Source organism: Gymnoscopelus braueri (assembly GCF_963280865.1).
Source record: "Gymnoscopelus braueri genome assembly, chromosome: 4".
Taxonomy (NCBI): domain Eukaryota; kingdom Metazoa; phylum Chordata; class Actinopteri; order Myctophiformes; family Myctophidae; genus Gymnoscopelus; species Gymnoscopelus braueri.
Window position 1 is genome coordinate 55686638 of NC_137605.1, and position 22699 is coordinate 55709336.

Sequence of the window (22699 nt, forward strand, 5' to 3'; positions counted from 1 at the left end):
ACTCTAATTTAAAAAACAAAACAAAATAGGAATCCTTTAGTTTAAAGGGATACTTCACTTTCGGCGGGGGGAAACATTTAAAAAATATATTAAAAATAAATGAAAAAAGTAATGGAAAATTCATGGCCCCCTCACGCATTAGAGTGTCCTACTAATGTGTGAGGGGGCCTTTATTTTGCCATAACTTCTTTCATTTTTTTTAATATATATTTTTTATGTTTATTTTATGTGAAAGTGAAGTATCCCTTTAAGGTGTTTTAGGGGGACCCCAGCAAAATGTGCTAACCACATGAACCCTAGCATTCTGGGCATGTCATAATAGACAAACATTCACAGAGAATAGGCAATCTACAAGCTCACTGTGTATTGCAATTCAACACTTTGTGAGCTTTTACATCAGCAGGTTAATATAGCATCAAAATCAGGACTATTTTAAACTATTATACTTAGGATATTTGAAAATAACATGGTACATTGTGAGCTTGTTGATCAGCTATTTACAGCTATTTATCTGAAAATGTGTTTAGATTTGGGAATAATCTTGAAGAATGTTAAGAACACAGATAATCACTTTATTTTATTCACAGACCAGAGTAGACTGACATTTCTATAGTCTAAACTGACCATTATATTGCAAAAAATAATGTAATCACTTTGGAAATTAACCATGAACATCTTGAGGTTTGCTTTCTTTGGCGAAGTCAAACAGTCAGCATGTTGATGAAGACATTGAAACTTGTGTCTATTAAATATCTCTGATGATGGCCCATCAACATCATCAAGGTGTCTTGAAATGGATCCTGACTGCAGTTAACTAGAGGAGAGCAGGGAGGAGGTGGGAGGAGGTGCTTCTCCACTCCAAGACAAAACTTACTGTTTATACTCCCACATCAACACACTGTCTAGTTTGTTACAAATGCACTATATGCTCAGAAGGAGCACGTTCAGTGAGAGACTCATTACACCAAAATATACCACTGGGAGCCACAGGAGGTCATTCCTACATGTGGCCATTACATTTGACAACGCTTAGGAGGCATTTAATCGACTGGATTGTACACATTATATTTAACCAGGCATACTCCTTGAGAGATTAACTGGAGGAGAGCTGAGAGGAGGTGGGAGGAGGTGTTTGTCCACTCCAAGACAAAGGGGAGGTGTTACTGTTTATACTGGATGAGAGCTGGGAGGAGGTGGGAGGAAGTGTTTCTCCACTCCAAGACAAAGGGGAGGTGTTACTGTTTATACTCCCACATCAACACACTGTCTAGTTTTTTACAAATGCACTATATGTGCAGAAGGAGCACGTTCAGTGAGAGACTCATTACGCCAAAATGTACCACTGGGAGCCACAGTTCAAAATATATGCTATGTATTTAGGCTCAGGGCAGGTGCTTTAATATCATAATGATTCAAGCAAAAACACTTAACCACATGGACCCTAGATTCATATATTCACAGAAAATGGCCAAACCCGGTAACACAGGCGTGTTCTACTGTGGTAGAACAGACCACTATAGGGCATTGGTTCGCAAACATTTTCAGCTGAGACCCAAAAGATACACATGGTGTCTCAGACGTATTTAATAGTGAACATTGAAAATATCTACAAGCTTACAACGCATCACACCGCATCAAGTTTTTTTTCTTTAAACAAAAATCATTGCATTTAATGCCTATTATTTCTACAATTGCTACACATTTCTGCAGAACTTGTGGATGTCCTTGTCATTCTGGGCATAAACAAGAAGTTGAATATTTGAATGATATAGCCCACATAGAGGAACTGTAGTGGTGAAACCTTTATTAAACAAAACAGAAAAAAAAATCTCCCAAGGGATAAAAGTGGATCTGAGTCTATAAAAAATACCCCTATAAAGACACAAAACTCTGTAGAATATAGACATGTAATCAAACTAAGTGATGATGTACATTGTCTCCCTGGCATCTACCATATTATGTACTATGATATTGTAACACATTGTAAATTGTATCTAAACAACACACATGTCAACACACAGTGAACAGCTACACAAACCCAGCAGATTGTCAGCACTTTACTGCACCATTATATACTGCATAATATGAATGAATGACTTGTTCACTTGAATGAAATGTGGAGAGACACAGTGATGCTCATATTGTACTACCAGTAACTGAGTAAGTAAATGAGCTGGAGGGAATAATGCTATGAAGATAAATACATTTAAATAAGAAGACATTCCATCATGTTGAATAGAAAATAAGATCCATACACAAGATAAAACATCAAAAGAAACGTAATGTTTATTTTATTCAATCATGTTGATATTGTCAGATTATGATATTCCTCTACTTAAGTATCCTTGTCATTGTCTTCCTGGATTAGACTGAATGATCATTATGTCTTAAACTAAAGGCATTCCCCCTGTATGAGTCCTCGTGTGTCTTTTTAGATTTATTTTCTGAGCAAAGCCTTTACCACAAACTGAACAAGTATAGGGCTTTTCACCTGTATGAGTCCTCATGTGTGTTTTTAGATGACTTGCGCTAACACAGCTTTTACCACATACTGTACAAGAAAAGGGCCTTTCCCCTGTATGAGTCATCATGTGTGTTTTTAGATTACCCTTGTGAGCACAGCCTTTACCACAAACTGTACAAGAAAAGGGCTTTTCACCTGTATGAGTCATCATGTGTTTTTTTAGGTCACTTTTCAGAGCAGAGCCTTTACCACAAACTGAACAAGTATAGGGCTTTTCGCATGTATGAGTCATCGTGTGTATTTTGAGATCATCCTTGCGAGCATGGCCTTTACCACAAACTGTACAAGCAAAGGGCTTTTCGCCTGTATGAGTCCTCATGTGTGTTTTTAGCTTACCACTTTGACTACATCCTTTGCCACAAACTGTACAAGCAAATGGCGTATCCCCTGTGTGAATCATTGTGTGTCTCTTCAGATTTCCCTTACGAGGAAACATTTTGCCACATTCTGTACAACTAAAACTTTTCTTCTTGAGACTCGTCATGGAGTGAGTTTGTTTCAATGATTTCAGGTCCTGGGACAGCTTGCGCTGTTCTCCCACATTTTGTGTCTTGTGTGATTTCAGTGTGTTTAAAGCTGACTGATCTCCCCTAGTCTCCTCCCACTCATCACTGTCTTCAGTGTCTGATTCAGAACAGTGTGAAGAGAGGAGCTGGTCATCACTAGTTGGTTGTGATGTTCCACAGTCCTCTACATCAGCTTGTGTATTCATGTGTTCAGTTGAGGTGCTGGCTACAGGCTCGGTCTCTCTGTTTTCATCATCATCTTCACTTTTCACTGTTAGTAATGTCAACATTGACCCACCAGCCTCTTCTGGTCTTTCTAGTAGCTCCTCCTGTTCTTCTTTAATCTGTGGAGGTTCTGGTTCCTCCTGGACCAGATTGGGGTTCCGCTCCTCTTCAGGTGAAACCTCTTCTTTACACACAGGTACACACAATAAGTCTAGGAAAAAGATAAGACGAGACTCTATATAAAAGGTTTGAATCTTGTACCTTCACTGCAGTACCTCAGTGACCACTTGTGGCTGGAAAAGTATCAACAAGATTACTCTTCATCAAGTCATCCGCATTTATTATTTGATGGTGCACTGACTGTGGTCTGTGCTGTAAATAGTGTGGCAGTTGTTTGTTTACATTTGCTCTCATAGAAGAGGAGAGACAAGCTGAATGAGAGGCAGTCCCCGTTTAATACTTAAGTAGAATTAACTGAACAGCTTCAGTGAACATTCATTACATTTTTTTACAACAGAACCATCGTCCTATTCATGGTACGTTTAGATAGATGCAGGGGTCAATGCATCGATGTAGTCACATTGTTGATGCTTCAATCGATGACCCGATTTATATTGGTTCGTCTTTACACCCTCAGTACCGGCCCACTTTCACCAATAAAATAAATCAAGAGAGAGTGCTTAAAACTTACTGAGATCCAGGTGGTCTTCAGGTTCCTGTTTAAGGTGGTCTTCAGGTTCCTGTTTAATAGAAGCAGTCCTGGCTGGAGAACTGATCTTCACCTGCAGACTGGACTCTACACACTGGTCTGGAATGAAGGAATACAATACGCACTTTAATAATAAGGACTTTGATGTGACATGAATAAGGACTAGAGAGTAGAGACCATACATATTCATATAATAATATTGTTGCTGTGCGGTTGAAATCTATTACGTCCAAACTGTAACTTTTCAGGATTCAAATTCAGAAATAGCAGATCAAAAGCTTGTAGATCGGCTATTTTTGCTACTTTTGTGTGATCAGCTTAAAAAATCACACCCAGTGTGAAGTGGGCGGTGTCTTGCTAGCTAATCACAATACTGAATGGAGTCAACCAATCATGTACAAAAAATAATGTTCTTAAAAATCTTAAGTTTAGCTGAAATTCTTTTGTAACCTTGGCCAGATCTGTGCTTTGTCACAATTCTGTCTTTAACCTTTTCTGATATATCCTTTGATCTGAAAGGGCCAGTTCTAGGAAGACTTTCTATTTTCTTCTCAATATCGGTTTTCCCTTTTCTCATTTCAGCCATAGTGATCTTTGAGTTCTTTTTTACTGTTCTCACGAAATGGACAGCATCTAAGTTAAATATACTAGTGTCACATCAAAGTGGTTTTAGATTAATTTCATCATATGTCTCACTAGCCAATCACAGCATGTGGAATTGGAGCACTATGTCACTGTTGTTATTTAACAGTGGTCATCACGGTGATGGAAGCTCACTTAAAAGAATAATGTGTTTTTTGTAATACCCTTTCCACCCACAATGTGTGATTCACTTAAAAAAAACCATAAATGTGTTTTTTTTTTAAGTGCATAGTCCTATTTATAGGGCTATGCACATGTGTCATGTTTCCCTAGCCAATCACAGTCCTGAATAGACTGTGATTGGCCAATCACGGTGCAGGGTTAGGGGGGTACACTGGTGGCCAATCACAGCGCAGGATTTGGTGTGCAAATATCCAAACCTCACATATAGGGGCGGTTTCACCGCCCAAAAAATATGGAGATACAAGGTTTCTGCCTGACAGCAACGATATGCAAAAAAAGGAAACACAGCTGCTATAATAGTGAGAATAACAGTGAGAATCATGTAGATCTCAGGATTCACATGGGAACGGTGTGGCTCCAGTGATGATCTCTGACTTCATGTGACCACATGGATTAAGATTCTCCATTGTGGAGACATTTACATCAATTGGATTCCCTAAGTGTGTGTGTGTGTGTATGTGTGTGTGTGTGTGTGTGTGTGTGTGTGTGTGTGTGTGTGTGTGTGTGTGTGTGTGTGTGTGTGTGTGTGTGCGTGTGCGTGTGTGTGTCACAGCAGTGGGACGAGGAGCTAATTTCAGCCATCAAAACGGAGCCTACTGGCCGGTCTATTGATCTACAAGCAATGATCCTGAAAAAAACAGATCTACAACCTAACAACACCTCACCATGCAAACGCTGTGTCCTACCTGCAGTGTGTAGTTTGATGTTGTGTGTGTAACACAGACATACCTGCAGTGTGTAGTTTGGTGTTGTGTGTGTAACAGACATACCTGCAGTGTGTAGTTTGATGTTGTGTGTGTAACAGACATACCTGCAGTGTGTAGATCGATGTCCATATCAAAATCAATGTCCAGCAGTTTGTTTTGTTTCTCCAGCAGAGTTTCTAGTGTCTCTATCTCTCTTTGGAAGAGGTTGCACATGAACTCTGCAGCCGCACTGAGACGCTCCAACACAAACACTCTGACAAGCTTCACACAACAAACATCAGCACCACGCTGCTGTTTGTCCAAAACAAACAATATCTCCTCTCCCACCGACGTCATGTGTTCATTTATCTTCAGCCGTACAGACTCCATTGTTTTTACCTCCATTATGAGACGTTTTTCACCTCCTTTATGGAACGGTTTTTACCTCCTATATGAGACGGGTTTTACCCATAGAGTTAAAAATAAGGGTTTCACCCATAGAGTTAAAAATAATAGAGAGGGCACCAGAAATCTCCTCCCATCCACTTGCATTGAATTGCTCACCCAGCGCATGGGCTCAATTGAACCCTTCTTCCGGGTTGGAAATTTGGTGGGCGCGGCCTATTTGGGGCTCCGAACGCGTCACTTCTACGCGTTTTGCGTCACAGAAGCGCGCAGCCCCGTGCGCAAGCTCGTGCGCATGCTCGTGAGTCGAGCCCATTGGTCGAAACCGTTTTCGCGTTCATGTGTTGAGGCCCCAGGCCTGCACGCGCCTGCACTACCATGAATGGCCACCATGTCCATTTGGCTTCAATGAAACCACTGGGTTCTGGGGGCTTGGTTTCACCTCCTTTATGAGACGTTTTTCACCAAGATCACAACACACAGTAACTTCCGGGTCAACGTGTTTCACACATGCGCATTGAAGGATCCAGGCACTGTTGCCTTCTTAGTGCCTTTCACCCCCTGGTGGAAGAGGTGTGTAAGTGAAGATAGAGCCTCCTGTAGCTGTGGAAAGACATTCTGTCCTCCCTCACTGTGAGTTTGATTTGAACTGAAGTTGAAGCTTTTATTGTCTCACGAGGCAGCTAAAGACTAGCTTGAGACACACACACACACACACACACACACACACACACACACACACACACACACACACACACACACACACACACACACACACAGTGGCGGAACAACTCAAAGCCGGGCCGAGAGGCACAGCACAGTGATCAGGCCCCCCCTGCGCATGCAAAAAAATAAAAAAATAAAAAAAATAAAAAAAAGTCAAAGTCATGCACGCACGCCCCGCGCGCGCAACATTTTGCGGGTTCTCGGTGGATTCGGTCACTTTTTGGGGGGCTTTTTGTCACTTTATTTCGGTTTTAGGGTTAGGGTAGGGTTAGGTTAGGGTTATGTTGTTTAATTCTTATTTTTGCCTGATTTGACCGATTTATTATCTGACGGCCCGGGCCTTATTGTTGTCTTATTTGCATTTTAAATGTGTCTGGCCGGCCCAATTGGCACAGCACAGATAATCTACACACACTTCAGGTGTGTCTTTGTCTCCAAGTATCCCCCAATTTACACATTCTAGTATCTAGACTTGGATGTCGATCTACATCTGTGTTTGTTTCTCAAACTCTCTCATTTCAAGGACCTCACATTATATTTGCATTAGACCACATAACTCCATATGAGATGATGCATCTTTGGAACCCAAATAAATAAGTGGAATTATACATGGGAATACTTCAAGTAGGTGTAGCAGTTAGTGTCATAACTGACAGTGTCACCACTGTACCTGGAAAATGAACATCATGGCAAATTTTCGCTTCACACTGCTGTTTTCTGGCTCATCTGACTTAGGCCGATTATAAAAACACCTTCTAAAACCTAACCTAAGTTTTCTGAAAATGTTCAAATTCTTACTAAAAAAAATAATAAAAAATGATGTTGCCATTATGTATAGCAACAACTAATGAGACACAAGGTGTGGCTCCCGGATTGAAAGGTATAACAACGTATAGGTTACAACAGGTCTAAATAGAAAAGAGTTGGTGCCTGACTGCCTGTGCTGCTATAATTATTATATTACTTAGCCAGGCCTTGTGGATTGCAGTGAATCCTCTCCAGTCCTCTTGTAGCACAACCCTGAAAATAGAGGGGAAATATATATATATATATATATATATATTTATATATCACTTCAGCCCTATTTTATACATAGGCCATTTGAAAATAGCAGATCTACAAGCTCACAACGTGTTGATCGTGACCCGTTGTGAGCTTGTAGATCTGCTATTTTCAAACATTTTACTTTATGTATATTTTGAATACTTTTGTACTTTAACTCAAGTAACATTTTGAACACTTGAGCATTTTTATATTATGGTATTGCTACCTTTACTTAAGTAAAATATCTGATTACTTCTTCCACCACTGCTTTTTCCCCACATTTATCCCCAGGCTAAATTGCCTCAGTGTAGTAAAAGCTTGCCTTCATTAAAATTTGCAAAAGGATTACCCGAAGTATTAAGTCTTTTCCATTAGCTAACCTTGACCTTGGAAAGCCTGCTTTCTATTATGCTCTAGATCCTGCCTCCTATATCCGGTACATTTTCACATACACACACATGCAAACCCGGATGAGTTTCCGTATCCGGTCTAGACCGGAAATGCTTCCGGAAAAAGTTAATTGATACCGGTTGGTTTAACACTAGTCGTCTATTGGCTACTACTAGCGAGTTAGCAGCTCCGTTCCATGAGCAACGATAGGACATCCGGTATTTGAGCTAGCAACAATAAGGTTTCCGGTTGCCTTCAAAATAAGATCGCAAATTTGTAATGTTTTTTAAAAGACACAAATCTATTTTTAAAATACATTTATGATGTATGTTTTTTAAATGGCGCATTTAAGTGCCAATTTTCTTTTTAAAGACACAAATGTATTTTTAAAATATATTTATGATGTACAGGTATGTCTTTTTAAATGGCTTATACTAGATCACTTTTTTTTACACCTCTCGGGCTTATCCGAGAGTGTGGCGTTGTAGGGGAGGTGTCCCCGCACGCGTGCGTATGTCAGAAGTGTCGGCAGTGTCCGCCGGTGCCTGTCCAGTGTCCACTATTGTCTGAAAACTGCACTTTTCTGACCTCTGACCTCACTGGACGGTCCGCCACACTTTTTTTTACACCTCTCGGGCTTATCCGAGAGTGTGGCGTTGTAGGGGAGGTGTCCCCGCACGCGTGCGTATGTCAGAAGTGTTGGCAGTGTCCGCCGGCGCCTGTCCAGTGTCCACTGTTGTCTGAAAACGGCCCTTTTCTGACCTTTTCTGACCATTTATCCATTTAGATAAATTATTAATGTTTTAAAAACCGTTTTTGTTACACAGAAACATAATATGTGTTGTATAGCTTTGTTTAAATGCTTAATTTATAGTTTTAATGTGCAAATTAACCGTTTTTCAGTGGCTCCTTTTTGCTCCAGAGGGTACTCTTATTCTGAAGAGATCGTCCACCGGAAGTCTTATCGTTGCTCCGTTATCGTTGCTTACGGAACACAGCTCGAGTTAGCACCATGCACTCTGCCATGTTAGTTCACCATTATTAAATGAACGAACTGCTTCACAGTGGTGCTGGTTACAACAATGCTAATGCAACTGTTAAAAACACTAATAATCCATTATTTTATACACACAGATAAACAAACGAAAGTACATTTTAATCACGAAACATGCTAGCAAAATGGCGGGCTAACGTTAGCTTGCATGCTAGCTACTGTAATACTATGCATTGCTATTTACTAGCACAAGCTACAAACTCCGGACGGCACAAAGTTAACATTGAGTCAAAAGATGAGAGCCAGGTGATTGTATCTGAACGGGATAATACATTTTATTCCCATAAGAACTCACTTACCAGTTAACTATTATTAGCTAGCATGCTAGCTAACAAGCTCAGGTCTGCACTGTAGTTACCACGGCAATAATTCACAAGTTAACTTTTAGTCAAACGATGACAGCCAGATGATGGTATATGAATGGCATAATACATTATATTGTAAAGGACTTACCAGTTTGTCTCAAACTAGTATTTGTGAAGTTGTCAACAAGCCTAAATCTTCTTCTTCTTCTTCTTCTTCTTCTTTTTGTTTTACGGCGGTTGGCATCCAGTTTTTGGTGCATTACCGTCACCTGACCCATATTATGGGCCAGACAATTCTTTAATACTATTATAACTAATTCTGTGTCCATTATGTACTGTCCAGTGTCCACCCAAAGTAATCCCGACCCATTCACATTATAGTCCATCCTATTCCCCAGACCCAGCGGTCTGAGTTGGACCAAGTCCTTCCCTCAAGATATTATCAAGATCCTCTCCACTTATGTCTTCAATCTTCAGGAATCTCCTGGCTGCTTCCAATATCATCTTGATTCTTTCTGACTTCCCCTTCATCTCTACTGCGCAATTCACTACCATAGCGATAAACGCCAAAAACTGTCTTCTGTCCATGCAAATTGTTTGCTCCTCTCTCTTAGTTTTCTCCTTCCTTTCATGTTTCTCCGCCACCCTTTCATTTTCTCCCTCCATTCTCTTTACTGCATCTGCATAAGTTAGCCCCTTATCTACTCTAATCTTGTTCACACTTTCTTCCCTTTTTCTTTTAGGGCACTGTGATGACCCTGTGTAATGATTCCCTTTGCAGTGCAAACACACTGGTTCACTCGTCTCTGTTGTTCACAGCATTTCTCCTCCCCACATCTCCCACATTTCCGGACTCCTCTACATACTGCCGCAGCATGTCCATACGCTTGGCAGCAAAAGCATCTGAGAGGACCTCTCTAAAATGGCCTGACTTTATATGTCACATATTCAATTATATCCTCTCTGGCAAATCTCCACAAAATGTGATGCACAATGACTCACTATCCTCTCTTTTCCCATCTCTTACACGTTTCAGTCTCCTAACTTTTTTAACCGATAAATGGTCGATAAATGGGTCCAACTCCATTGAGAGTGGCACCCCACTTATCTAGGGTGACCATACGTCCTCTTTTACCCGGACATGTCCTCTTTTGGGGTGCTGTCCGGCCTGTCCGGGGGGGGGTTTATAAAATCCTTCAAATGTCCGGTGTTTTGGGATTTATATATTTTTTACAATGAAAGCGCTAACTATGGTACTTCCGTAACCCCGGTTTTGTAAATTGCGAACGAGTTGTTCACATTGTTAGTGTTGCCATGTCCGAATATTTACCGCAACTTCAAAAACAAAAATTTGCTTCTTTTTCTGGCTTGTTTTGGAGGAATGTTTCCTTATTTCTCTCACGAGACTTGGCAACACAGCTGCTGATAGGCTGGAGGCACACGTGACCAAACACACACACACACACACACACACACACACACACACACACACACACAGTCACACACACTCACACAGATACACTGAACAGCATACATCACGCTCAGCGCTGCCTGTCATTCAATGCTCCCCGACTGAGAAAAGTTACACAGACAGAGGCTGAGAAAATGCCGAAACGCAAATGCAACTTCACAGATGAAATGCGCAAAAAGTACCCGTGTTTTCGTCTGGGTCGTGACAAATGTGAAGCAGAGTGTACTGTTTGCAAAGCAGGAACATATGTCTCCATGGCAAATAAAGGTTCGTCAGACCTGCAAGCCCATATTGCCACTTCAAAGCACAAGAAAGCTGTGCAAGGCGAGACTTCTTCTGCCAAATTGACCGACTATAATAATGTATAATAATGGGGTACCTTACTTGTTCTAAGATAAGTCTATTGAGAGAGAGGTTATTTTATTTTGTTAAAAAGCTGAATGTTCATACAGAACTTAACATGAAATATTATAGAGCATATTTGTATGAGAGTGATTTTCTTTTCTTTTTGTTTAAATGTTGAGGCATTATTTATATTTTTTACATTAGCCATAGGAGACATTATTTTGAAGAATGAGCTATAACATTGAAGAACAGGCTACTTCTCTATTTTCTTTTGTTTATAATTAACAGGTTTTGAGGCATTTTTTACATTTTTACATTATAGACATTATTTTGAATAAAGGGGGAAGGGGGAGGGAGAGGGGGGGAAGGGGGGGGATATCAGCATTACACGTTGAAACCATGTCAATTCATTGTTGGGCATTTCAACATTGAAAAACCATCATCTATACTAGATTGATTCAACAACATGTTTTCAAATGTTGAAATGGTATCTGTAATTAAACATTGAATCAACATAGCTTTTTCAACCTCAACCAAAAATAACCAATCTGACCAAAATCAAACATTGAATTAATGTCTTTCGCTATCTGGGTTTACTTTACTGGAGTATTTCCAATTGTCTATACTTTTACTTCTACTCCACTACATCTCAGAGGCAAATATTGTACTTTTACTCCACTACAATTATTTGAAAACTTGAGTTACTAGTTACTTTTCAGATATAAACGATTATATTATAAAACATACATTAACCACTTCAGCCCTATTTTATACATAGGCTATTTGAAAATAGACGATCTACAAGCTCACAACGTGTGAGCTTGTAGATCTGCTATTTTCAAACATTTTAGTACTTTTGGTACTTTAAGTACATTTTGATACCAATACTTTTGTACTTCTACTCAAGTAAATTTTGAATTCCGGACTTTTACTTGTAACAGAGTACTTCTACAATGCAGTATTGATACTTTTTCTTAAGTAAGAAATGTGAGTACTTTTTCCACCACTGTGTGGCAGCAGTTTCAGCCAACGCAAATCATGTGTCTTCAACCCATGGATAAAGAAACATGTCTGCTGACATGGTCCTTCCACAATGCATTCTAGGTCCCAGTATGTTAACCAGTGTTGATATTAGCATCATAAACATGTTTGATGCTAGATTATGAGAGATTCATAAGCACTTATATGAAACTTGTTAACAGTTTGTAGACTCCTGAGTTTCTTATAATAACATTACAAATGTATTCAGTCTAACGCACATATTATGCCGTTGGTCAACCTTAACTAAGCAGTTTTTGTTTCTTTCTTAAAGACGGGGTGCCGTGATTTTCAGTGATCCCCCCCCCCCCCCCCTAAAACATAATCATCAGGTATTATGGTTATACTAGGAGGAAGATTTTTTTCAAAAAAGTGTACAGAAATTGTTAAAATTATGTTTTTACTAGACCATACCCGGTGAAGTGCGCAGGCAAAGGTAGTTGCAAACGTGGGGTTATTGCACGTCCTACTGTACATACATACATATATACATATACATATATACACACACACACACACACACACACACACACACACACACACACACACACACACACACACACATACATACATACATACATACATACATACATACATACATACATACATACATATATATTCTGTCATTCATTGTACTTATATTATAATGAATTGATTACTACAGCAAAAATAATTATACAACACTGTTATTACAACTTGTACAACTATTATTTCAACTTAACAACAACAATATAATATGTGCATGCAGATATGCACTTAAAGGGTGCACATTCAACAGTGGAGAATGTATGGGCGTCTGTCGTATATTATGAGGCATAAACTGCAGGTTAGCAGGCTTTAGATGTAATAATATGGAGGAGAAGAGAAGCAGACAGACGTCAGGGTTTCCAGGTTCTAGAATCTCCAGTGTGTTTATTCAGAGTCAGCAACAAACAACCAGCATTCAGAGGAGCAGCCAGGAGCAGAGCCCCTGTCCACCCCCCAGCCTGACGGCTTGTGAGAGTGTTCTAGTCTAAAGTCACATTACAGTTTACTTTTATGCCCTGTATTTCACATTTACATTAGAACACAGGTGGTTGGGTGGCAGAGAATCCCCCCACCAGCTGTTGACTGTTCAACTTCTTTGATCATTCAAGTGCCTGGAGGAAGGGAGTGGAGACAATGTGGAGACTTCTGTCTCCCCAATTGGTAATGCTAATTCCACCCCCACCTGGCTAGGCCCATCAGCCACCTCTGAATAAGCTCTCCTGTGCACAGGCCAAAGTGGACTTGTGATCCCAGTACTGCTAACATATGGTTTTAGATTTGTACATTATGTTATGAGGGTTTTACTTGCATACTGTCCATATACCACACAACTATTCCCCCCACGAAAGAATTAAACTTCTTTCGCAACCAGGTATATTAAATAAAACAGTTTGCAAGAAAAACATAAAAAAAACAACATCCTCCAACTTACACCCCCCAAGACCAATCAATGGCTGAAACTTAAACAAAGAAGACATTCAGTAGATTCAACACAAACAACACATCAGAAAGAGCAACTTAGATACAGGCTTCAAAATTACACAATAGTCATACAGTGATTCACCTTAAATTTCAAAATAAAAATATTCACAGAAAATACATCAATACGGTGCTGAACTTTCTCTTTATACCACTTCTTCACTTCATCATAACCATGTCTCGAAAATAAAAACACCAGTCAAAATGCATCTTAAATTCCCTAATCAGTGCGCAGGCCTTTCTGTTGTCTTAAACTCTGGGATACAATGTTACACATAAAAATATAAGGGAATCGCCCTCAAACACACTTCAGCATACTCAACGAAAATAAAAAAACTCCACATTAAACCCCAGAGACCAGAAAGTTAAACAAAGTCCTCACTTCACACTTTTACACACGGCAACAAAAATAATGCTCCGTAGTTTAAACCACTTTATCACTAAAATACAACCTCTTGTCCCGAATGTTCAGTGTTCCATCCGATAATGCTGCTTTCGTAGTCTATATCTCAATGTCCACGCACGTCAACAGAATAGCTGAGCGCAGGTCCAGATGGTTCCATTGTTCCAGCCAAAAAATAGCCTCTCTCCATGCTCACCTCTCCACCCCCCACGGACAACTTTGACACAGAAAGTTTTCCGCACCGCCGTCTCCCAGCCAGGCGCTCCAACGCCGTACCCAGATTTTCCAACAGATAGCTGCATTTTAACAACAGAGCGCTCCACTTGCGATCGCTGAAGATGTGTTACCACACTCTCCACGAAGAACCCCATCATCGCAAGTCCTCCACTCTGCCGGCACCCGCTGTCCTCTCCCCACAACATACCCGCCACGAAGAAATTCGACACACCAATTTCTCCGCTCTGCCGTCCGCACCGCAGCGCGCCCTTCTAGCGATCGCAGAAGATATGTTGCGCAGCCAGATGAGTCGTCCAGCCGTCCTAGATCTGGTCACGAGCGGCCGCGCAGTCATCACAACGTCGCCGTCGCGAGGCATTCATCGTAGGTCGCCCCGAAGTCTCCATGGTCCGCTCCGCGGTGGTCCTCCTCGCCGTAGGAAGACATCCACGGGTCCGATTCTCCTCACAGGCCCGCTGCTGCGGCCACCTCAAAATACACAGGTTCTTCTCTAAAGCGCCTCCGGAATGGAAAGCAACAATAGCCGCTGGTTCGCCAAATGTCGTATATTATGAGGCATAAACTGCAGGTTAGCAGGCTTTAGATGTAATAATATGGAGGAGAAGAGAAGCAGACAGACGTCAGGGTTTCCAGGTTCTAGAATCTCCAGTGTGTTTATTCAGAGTCAGCAACAAACAACCAGCATTCAGAGGAGCAGCCAGGAGCAGAGCCCCTGTCCACCCCCCAGCCTGACGGCTTGTGAGAGTGTTCTAGTCTAAAGTCACATTACAGTTTACTTTTATGCCCTGTATTTCACATTTACATTAGAACACAGGTGGTTGGGTGGCAGAGAATCCCCCCACCAGCTGTTGACTGTTCAACTTCTTTGATCATTCAAGTGCCTGGAGGAAGGGAGTGGAGACAATGTGGAGACTTCTGTCTCCCCAATTGGTAATGCTAATTCCACCCCCACCTGGCTAGGCCCATCAGCCACCTCTGAATAAGCTCTCCTGTGCACAGGCCAAAGTGGACTTGTGATCCCAGTACTGCTAACATATGGTTTTAGATTTGTACATTATGTTATGAGGGTTTTACTTGCATACTGTCCATATACCACACAACTATTCCCCCCACGAAAGAATTAAACTTCTTTCGCAACCAGGTATATTAAATAAAACAGTTTGCAAGAAAAACATAAAAAAAACAACATCCTCCAACTTACACCCCCCAAGACCAATCAATGGCTGAAACTTAAACAAAGAAGACATTCAGTAGATTCAACACAAACAACACATCAGAAAGAGCAACTTAGATACAGGCTTCAAAATTACACAATAGTCATACAGTGATTCACCTTAAATTTCAAAATAAAAATATTCACAGAAAATACATCAATACGGTGCTGAACTTTCTCTTTATACCACTTCTTCACTTCATCATAACCATGTCTCGAAAATAAAAACACCAGTCAAAATGCATCTTAAATTCCCTAATCAGTGCGCAGGCCTTTCTGTTGTCTTAAACTCTGGGATACAATGTTACACATAAAAATATAAGGGAATCGCCCTCAAACACACTTCAGCATACTCAACGAAAATAAAAAAACTCCACATTAAACCCCAGAGACCAGAAAGTTAAACAAAGTCCTCACTTCACACTTTTACACACGGCAACAAAAATAATGCTCCGTAGTTTAAACCACTTTATCACTAAAATACAACCTCTTGTCCCGAATGTTCAGTGTTCCATCCGATAATGCTGCTTTCGTAGTCTATATCTCAATGTCCACGCACGTCAACAGAATAGCTGAGCGCAGGTCCAGATGGTTCCATTGTTCCAGCCAAAAAATAGCCTCTCTCCATGCTCACCTCTCCACCCCCCACGGACAACTTTGACACAGAAAGTTTTCCGCACCGCCGTCTCCCAGCCAGGCGCTCCAACGCCGTACCCAGATTTTCCAACAGATAGCTGCATTTTAACAACAGAGCGCTCCACTTGCGATCGCTGAAGATGTGTTACCACACTCTCCACGAAGAACCCCATCATCGCAAGTCCTCCACTCTGCCGGCACCCGCTGTCCTCTCCCCACAACATACCCGCCACGAAGAAATTCGACACACCAATTTCTCCGCTCTGCCGTCCGCACCGCAGCGCGCCCTTCTAGCGATCGCAGAAGATATGTTGCGCAGCCAGATGAGTCGTCCAGCCGTCCTAGATCTGGTCACGAGCGGCCGCGCAGTCATCACAACGTCGCCGTCGCGAGGCATTCATCGTAGGTCGCCCCGAAGTCTCCATGGTCCGCTCCGCGGTGGTCCTCCTCGCCGTAGGAAGACATCCACGGGTCCGATTCTCCTCACAGGCCCGCTGCTGCGGCCACCTCAAAATACACAGGTTCTTCTCTAAAGCGCCTCCGGAATGGAAAGCAACAATAGCCGCTGGTTCGCCAAATGTCGTATATTATGAGGCATAAACTGCAGGTTAGCAGGCTTTAGATGTAATAATATGGAGGAGAAGAGAAGCAGACAGACGTCAGGGTTTCCAGGTTCTAGAATCTCCAGTGTGTTTATTCAGAGTCAGCAACAAACAACCAGCATTCAGAGGAGCAGCCAGGAGCAGAGCCCCTGTCCACCCCCCAGCCTGACGGCTTGTGAGAGTGTTCTAGTCTAAAGTCACATTACAGTTTACTTTTATGCCCTGTATTTCACATTTACATTAGAACACAGGTGGTTGGGTGGCAGAGAATCCCCCCACCAGCTGTTGACTGTTCAACTTCTTTGATCATTCAAGTGCCTGGAGGAAGGGAGTGGAGACAATGTGGAGACTTCTGTCTCCCCAATTGGTAATGCTAATTCCACCCCCACCTGGCTAGGCCCATCAGCCACCTCTGAATAAGCTCTCCTGTGCACAGGCCAAAGTGGACTTGTGATCCCAGTACTGCTAACATATGGTTTTAGATTTGTACATTATGTTATGAGGGTTTTACTTGCATACTGTCCATATACCACACGTCCTTAACAAATAAACGCTCTCCACCATTCGTTGCGATACGGGGCGACCGTGTTTAGGGGCGAGACAATTAGGCGCAGATTGCTCACCCCAGACCGTTCGGTGCGAGCCGGGGCGACCGTGTTTAGGGGCGAGATTGTGGAACGGTCGTATCGTTAGCTTGTACAGATTTTCGGAGACTCGACATGGTGTAATGGCTAGATGAGATTAACTTTTGTGTCTCTGGTGGAGAGATTTACGTAAACGCGACGTGCTACCACCTTTGCACGAAAAGATTGCAGTGCATTTCATGCACACACACACACTCTCTCTCTCACTCTCTCTCTCTCTCTCTCACTCACTCACTCTCACACACAGCTCTCTCTCTCCCCCTCTCTTTCTCTCTGTCTCTCCCCCCCTCTCTCTCTCCAGCCATCATAAGCATGGCGAGATTGTCTGATTGAGACTGTGTTTGACATAAAAATGCGAATAAACAGCTGAGATTGTAAATTGGGCGAAGCACGTTCAACACACACACACGCGCGCGACCCGTTGCGAGCGCTCACACACACACACACACACACACACACACACACACACACACACACACGGTACATCTTCATGCGGCCCGTGGCCCGTCGCGAACACACACACGGGCGTCGCGCAAACACAAATAATGTACATTGTGACATGTCACACGTGCCTCCCCAACGTGCATGCGCACGTGCGTGTCCACGCATACACGGGCGCGTCCCAAGTTGTGGTGCGATCATCTCACACACACCACCACGGAGCCACGATGTAGAATGAAATGTGACTCCCTGGCGTAGGCATGTTACTCGCCCGCCCCCTCCCGCCTCCCGCCTCCCGCCCCGGGCCAGAGTGGGCGGAGTCTATGGTGTGACAGACTTTGGTGTTGCCATGTTCGCCTATTGTAAGCGGTTTAGGGGCAATATTGGTGGAAGTGTGTTTTTGGCGTTGGTTGTGAAAGTGGAGGTGGGTGTGGGGACGTGTTGTGAGCTTGTAGATTGGCTGTTTTCCAAGAGGCAATGTATATGTGTGACGGTGCTTCGTTTGGCCTTCTTTTCATAGACATTGTTGCTTGTAGGGCTCGCTTCGTTTGGCCTTGTTTTCATAGACCTTCCTGCTTGTTTGTCTCGCGAAACCTGGCAACCCTGCGCAGCGTGATCTCCCATTGTTTGACACATAATGACACATAAACGGTAATAATAAGCTGAGATTTGATGTAATCGAAAAACGGGCTGCACAGTTCCATGCACATGGTAATGGTCAATGGCTGTGCGCAATTTGAGATGAATAGCTCCAGGCACTGAGGAGAACCGGGCAGAAACATTTTGGGCTCAGAGGTTTGGGCTCAGAGGTTTGGGCTCACAGGTTTGGTCTCAGAGCTTGGTCTCAGAGCTTACTAGAATTATAGGATGATGTGGACACGCCTCCAGTTCATTAAGTATACCTGGCTGTCACCTTAGCACCTCCTCCACCACCTTAGCACCACCCACTTGTCCTAGTCCCTCCTCCTCCTCATGCCCACACCTGTTGTGTTATGATAATGAGGGGGAGGGTATATTTTTACTATGTCACTAAAGGTCTGTTTTTCTATTGGCACGTTTGACCCTCAAGGTTTCAGCCTCCAGGTAGAAACTCAAAATAGTCAGAGAAGACATAAAACACCAGAAAAACACCACCAGGGGGCTTAATGAAGTTCTCTCAACCTCATAAACACATGAAAAACAGAAAAAGTGCAAAACCATGGCACCACCTCTTTAACATTGAAACTTTAAAACTGTGACATTTCGAGCTAAACGTCCAACAGTGTGCGAGCGTTTATCATTAGTATTATCATTATTTATAATAATTGTTAAACTTTCATGCATTCATTCATTCATTCATTAGGTGGTGGGTTCATTCATTGAGGTCCCCTTTACACGACAACGGTCTCTAGAGAAAACGGCAAAATAAAATATCAGATGTGCCGTCCGTTTACACGGGAACAGCGTTTTTTAGGCTTGAATCCGCAACTAAGTGTAACCACCTTCCAGGGTAGAAATCTTTGAAAACGTGCAGCCTCACGTCTCCATCTAAACATGCAATACAGGGGAATCCTCAAAACGTAAGATGTTATGTTTCACATAGGCTGTCGTGCAGTGCAGAACCACTATTGCCAGATCCTGTGAAAGATATAAGCAGCCAGTTCTATGAAAACAAGCCCAAAAGAAGCAACTAGGCTATACATGAGCACTATACAGTAGCCTATATTGGCTATTTGAAAATAGCAGATCTACAAGCTTTGTGAGCTTGTAGATCTGCTATTTTTAAAAAGATCTTGAAAAGAAAAAGTGAAATAATATTTGGAATATATACATTTTTTTAATTCAGGTGGGGGCTCTGCGGAGAAATACAATCATTTGACATGCACATGTTTGAGGACTGTTTGAACAATAATAAAATAAAAAAATCAACTGCACTTTAAAAACAAGCCCAAAAGAACGCAACCTGCAACTATCTTTAAGCAACTTTACAGGAAAAACAAGCCCAAAGTCGCTTATAATAAGCGGACATGGCAACCCTAAGTTGAACCACGCTGCACTGGTGTATGTAAATAAAGGAAGTAGAACGGAACAACGCAACCCCATGTTGTCGTTTTCTGTTCTGATCGTTGCCGTGTAAACGTGGCCTCATTCATTCATTCATTCATTCATATGTATTCATTCATTAGGTGGTGGGTACTGGCATGTTGATGTTATGCATCCTATGTCTGGGAGAGAAGAGGAATACTCCCGCCCCAGAAGGGTTGATTCCACCAATCGTAGGAGTGATTGTCCTGGGGATCTCCGTGTCCATGTCAGCCAACTGCGGCGCTGCAATAAACCCCGCCCGTGACCTCGGCCCACGCCTCTTCACGCTGACGGCAGGCTGGGGCACAGAGGTCTTCACGTATGTACAGTAATCTAAATCTATCTGTCTGTCTGAAACAGACAGACAGACAGACAGACAGACAGACAGACAGACAGACAGACAGACAGACAGACAGACAGACAGAATGGCAGTTGTCATGACAACAAGGCAGGTGTCTATCAGTGGAATCATAAAGAAGACATTCCCCATATAAGCCACACCCCTTTCTGTCTAACTAGATTATTATTTTTTGCTACCCCTACATATTTTGTCCAAAATTCACACAAATAGCTATACACATGATCTCTGCAGTGGTGCAATGAACATGAATCATACCGATGTTATATATTCCATACCAGTTGGCTATGATTGGCTTCCGACATTTGCGGGAGAGGCCGAGAGATACACATGATTTAAGTGACAATGACCATCAAACATCTTTTTTGATATTTCGCACTGCTTACCTGTAATTGGCTTCCAAACTTAATGTGAGTGGCTGATTTAATTAATTTTAGAAAGGGGTGTATAATGGCGACTTTACTTATCCAATATTATAGACAAATGTAGGATCTTGATGCAGAACTGTAGTATTGACTCGTATCATTAAAGAATTCTCCACCTCTTATTTGTTGTATTGGCAACTTACAACATCAAAGGAATGGAGGAGATCGTCGTGTATTTTAGGTGATTTATTGAAAACTCCAATCTTTTATTTCCATCCAAAACAATATATTCCTTCTGAGCTTCTCTCAAATAGGATCCTCTTAAAAATAGTTGACTGGCTTTCCAACAGCAATAAAAAACAATAAAACACGTTTCGACTTATTATGGTTAAGGTGCGATTACGTTTTACGGTCAAAAACTTGTATCGTCCTATTACTGCAGTTACATCATCTCGACTAAACTCTCACTTTCACTTCTATGTAATCCTGACCTCACTGGTCAATGTTCACATGCGCAGTAGCTCTTATAACACCCAGAATAATACAGATGTTTCAGAAATGTGTCAAAATATATTCAAATAAACAATACCTGATATTAGTAAACAAAATAATATCACAATATGCAAATACTAATAATAATACTGTATCCCCTTGGTTATAACACAATAATAATAGACAAAAAATACAATATTAGTATAAATCACTCAAATTAGTTTTAGGTCAGTTTTGGCCCTTACAGGGTACATATCTTCTTACATTCAACAATGCCAAATTGCACCTCAAAAAAGCACTTTCACTTAAGTTGAACGGTATGTTGTAGAAATGCTTTTTCGCCCCTACAGCTCCTTCAGGTCCTGATAGGCTAGCTGCAACCCCCGACTTGGGTAGGCCACCTGGCCTGGTGGAGATATGTGCCCCTTTCTAGTTGTTTTCTTCACTCCGACTCCGAACTTATAAAAAAGTTATTGAACTTTATTTTTATCTTAATGTACCGCTGTTGCAGTACATTAAAGCCTTCTAAACGTGCGTGCGTGTGCGCGCGTGTGCGTGCGAGGATGCCACTTTGATGCATTTTTTTTGCGTTAGGATACTGAATCAAATTGCGCCATTTGCATTCGCTATTTTGAATGCAGTCCATCTTAATTCACATAAAAGTACTTGGACATAAAGTACTGTATATGTCCTTTAAATCCACTAATCCTGTCTGTCTGTCTGTCTGTCTTGTTCTGCAGGTATGGCAACTACTGGTTCTGGGTGCCGCTGGTGGCCCCGATGATCGGTGGCGTCCTGGGGTCTCTTATGTACGTCATCTTCATCGAATGGCACCTGCCTGACCTCCCTGACCTCTCTCCGGACCCCCTCCCCCCTCCCGCCTCCATCATGCCCACATCCAGCCCCACCACAACGCACAAACCAGGCATGGAGTTAAAGTCGGCTCATTTATAAGACTTTTTGCTGCTGTGGGAATTAAGCTTAATATGGTTTTGAAATGTTCTTGTTTAAAATTTCAGTTAGCTTTAATTCATTTTTAAAGCAGGTTAGCATTTTTTTAAGGCTTTGAAGGTTTTAATTTAGTTTTTATTAGTTTTTTATTGATATTAAAAAAAGCTCAGAAATGAAAATAGCTGATCTACAAGCTCACAGCGCGATGCGTTGTGAGCTTGTAGATCAGCTATTTTCACTCTTTCTAAAGAAACATATTGGCTATTGACAAAGACTAAAACTAAGGACATTTTCTCAATGATTTTAGTTAGTTTACACAATGCAGTTTCAGTTAGTTTTGTAAAGTGTTTTATTTATTTCATTCAACAAAAATGTTTTGTCACTTTTCAACATCTCGTTTCACGTAATTAATGATGGACCACAGACTGAATAGAACATCTTCTCAATGTGTGCTCCGGGGACCACCACGCGTCCAAGTGTTACAGGTCTGTAACTCTGAGAGTGTACAAATGGAACCAAATGGACCCTTACAGA

The 22699-nt window shown here is 41.8% G+C and overlaps 1 protein-coding gene across 1 annotated transcript in view; it reads left to right on the forward strand.

The window, feature by feature from the left end:
• Nucleotides 1-22168, forward strand: part of aqp10a (aquaporin 10a) — a gene marked incomplete at both ends in the record, with an annotated part of 28425 nt that extends 6257 nt beyond the window's left edge. Inside the window, 2 exons of the mRNA XM_080425999.1 lie at nt 20101-20318; nt 21955-22168. Coding sequence (XP_080282125.1) covers nt 20101-20318; nt 21955-22168 — 432 coding nt within the window. The remainder of the gene's footprint in view (nt 1-20100; nt 20319-21954) is intronic.
• Between the last annotated feature and the right edge of the window lie 531 nt (nt 22169-22699).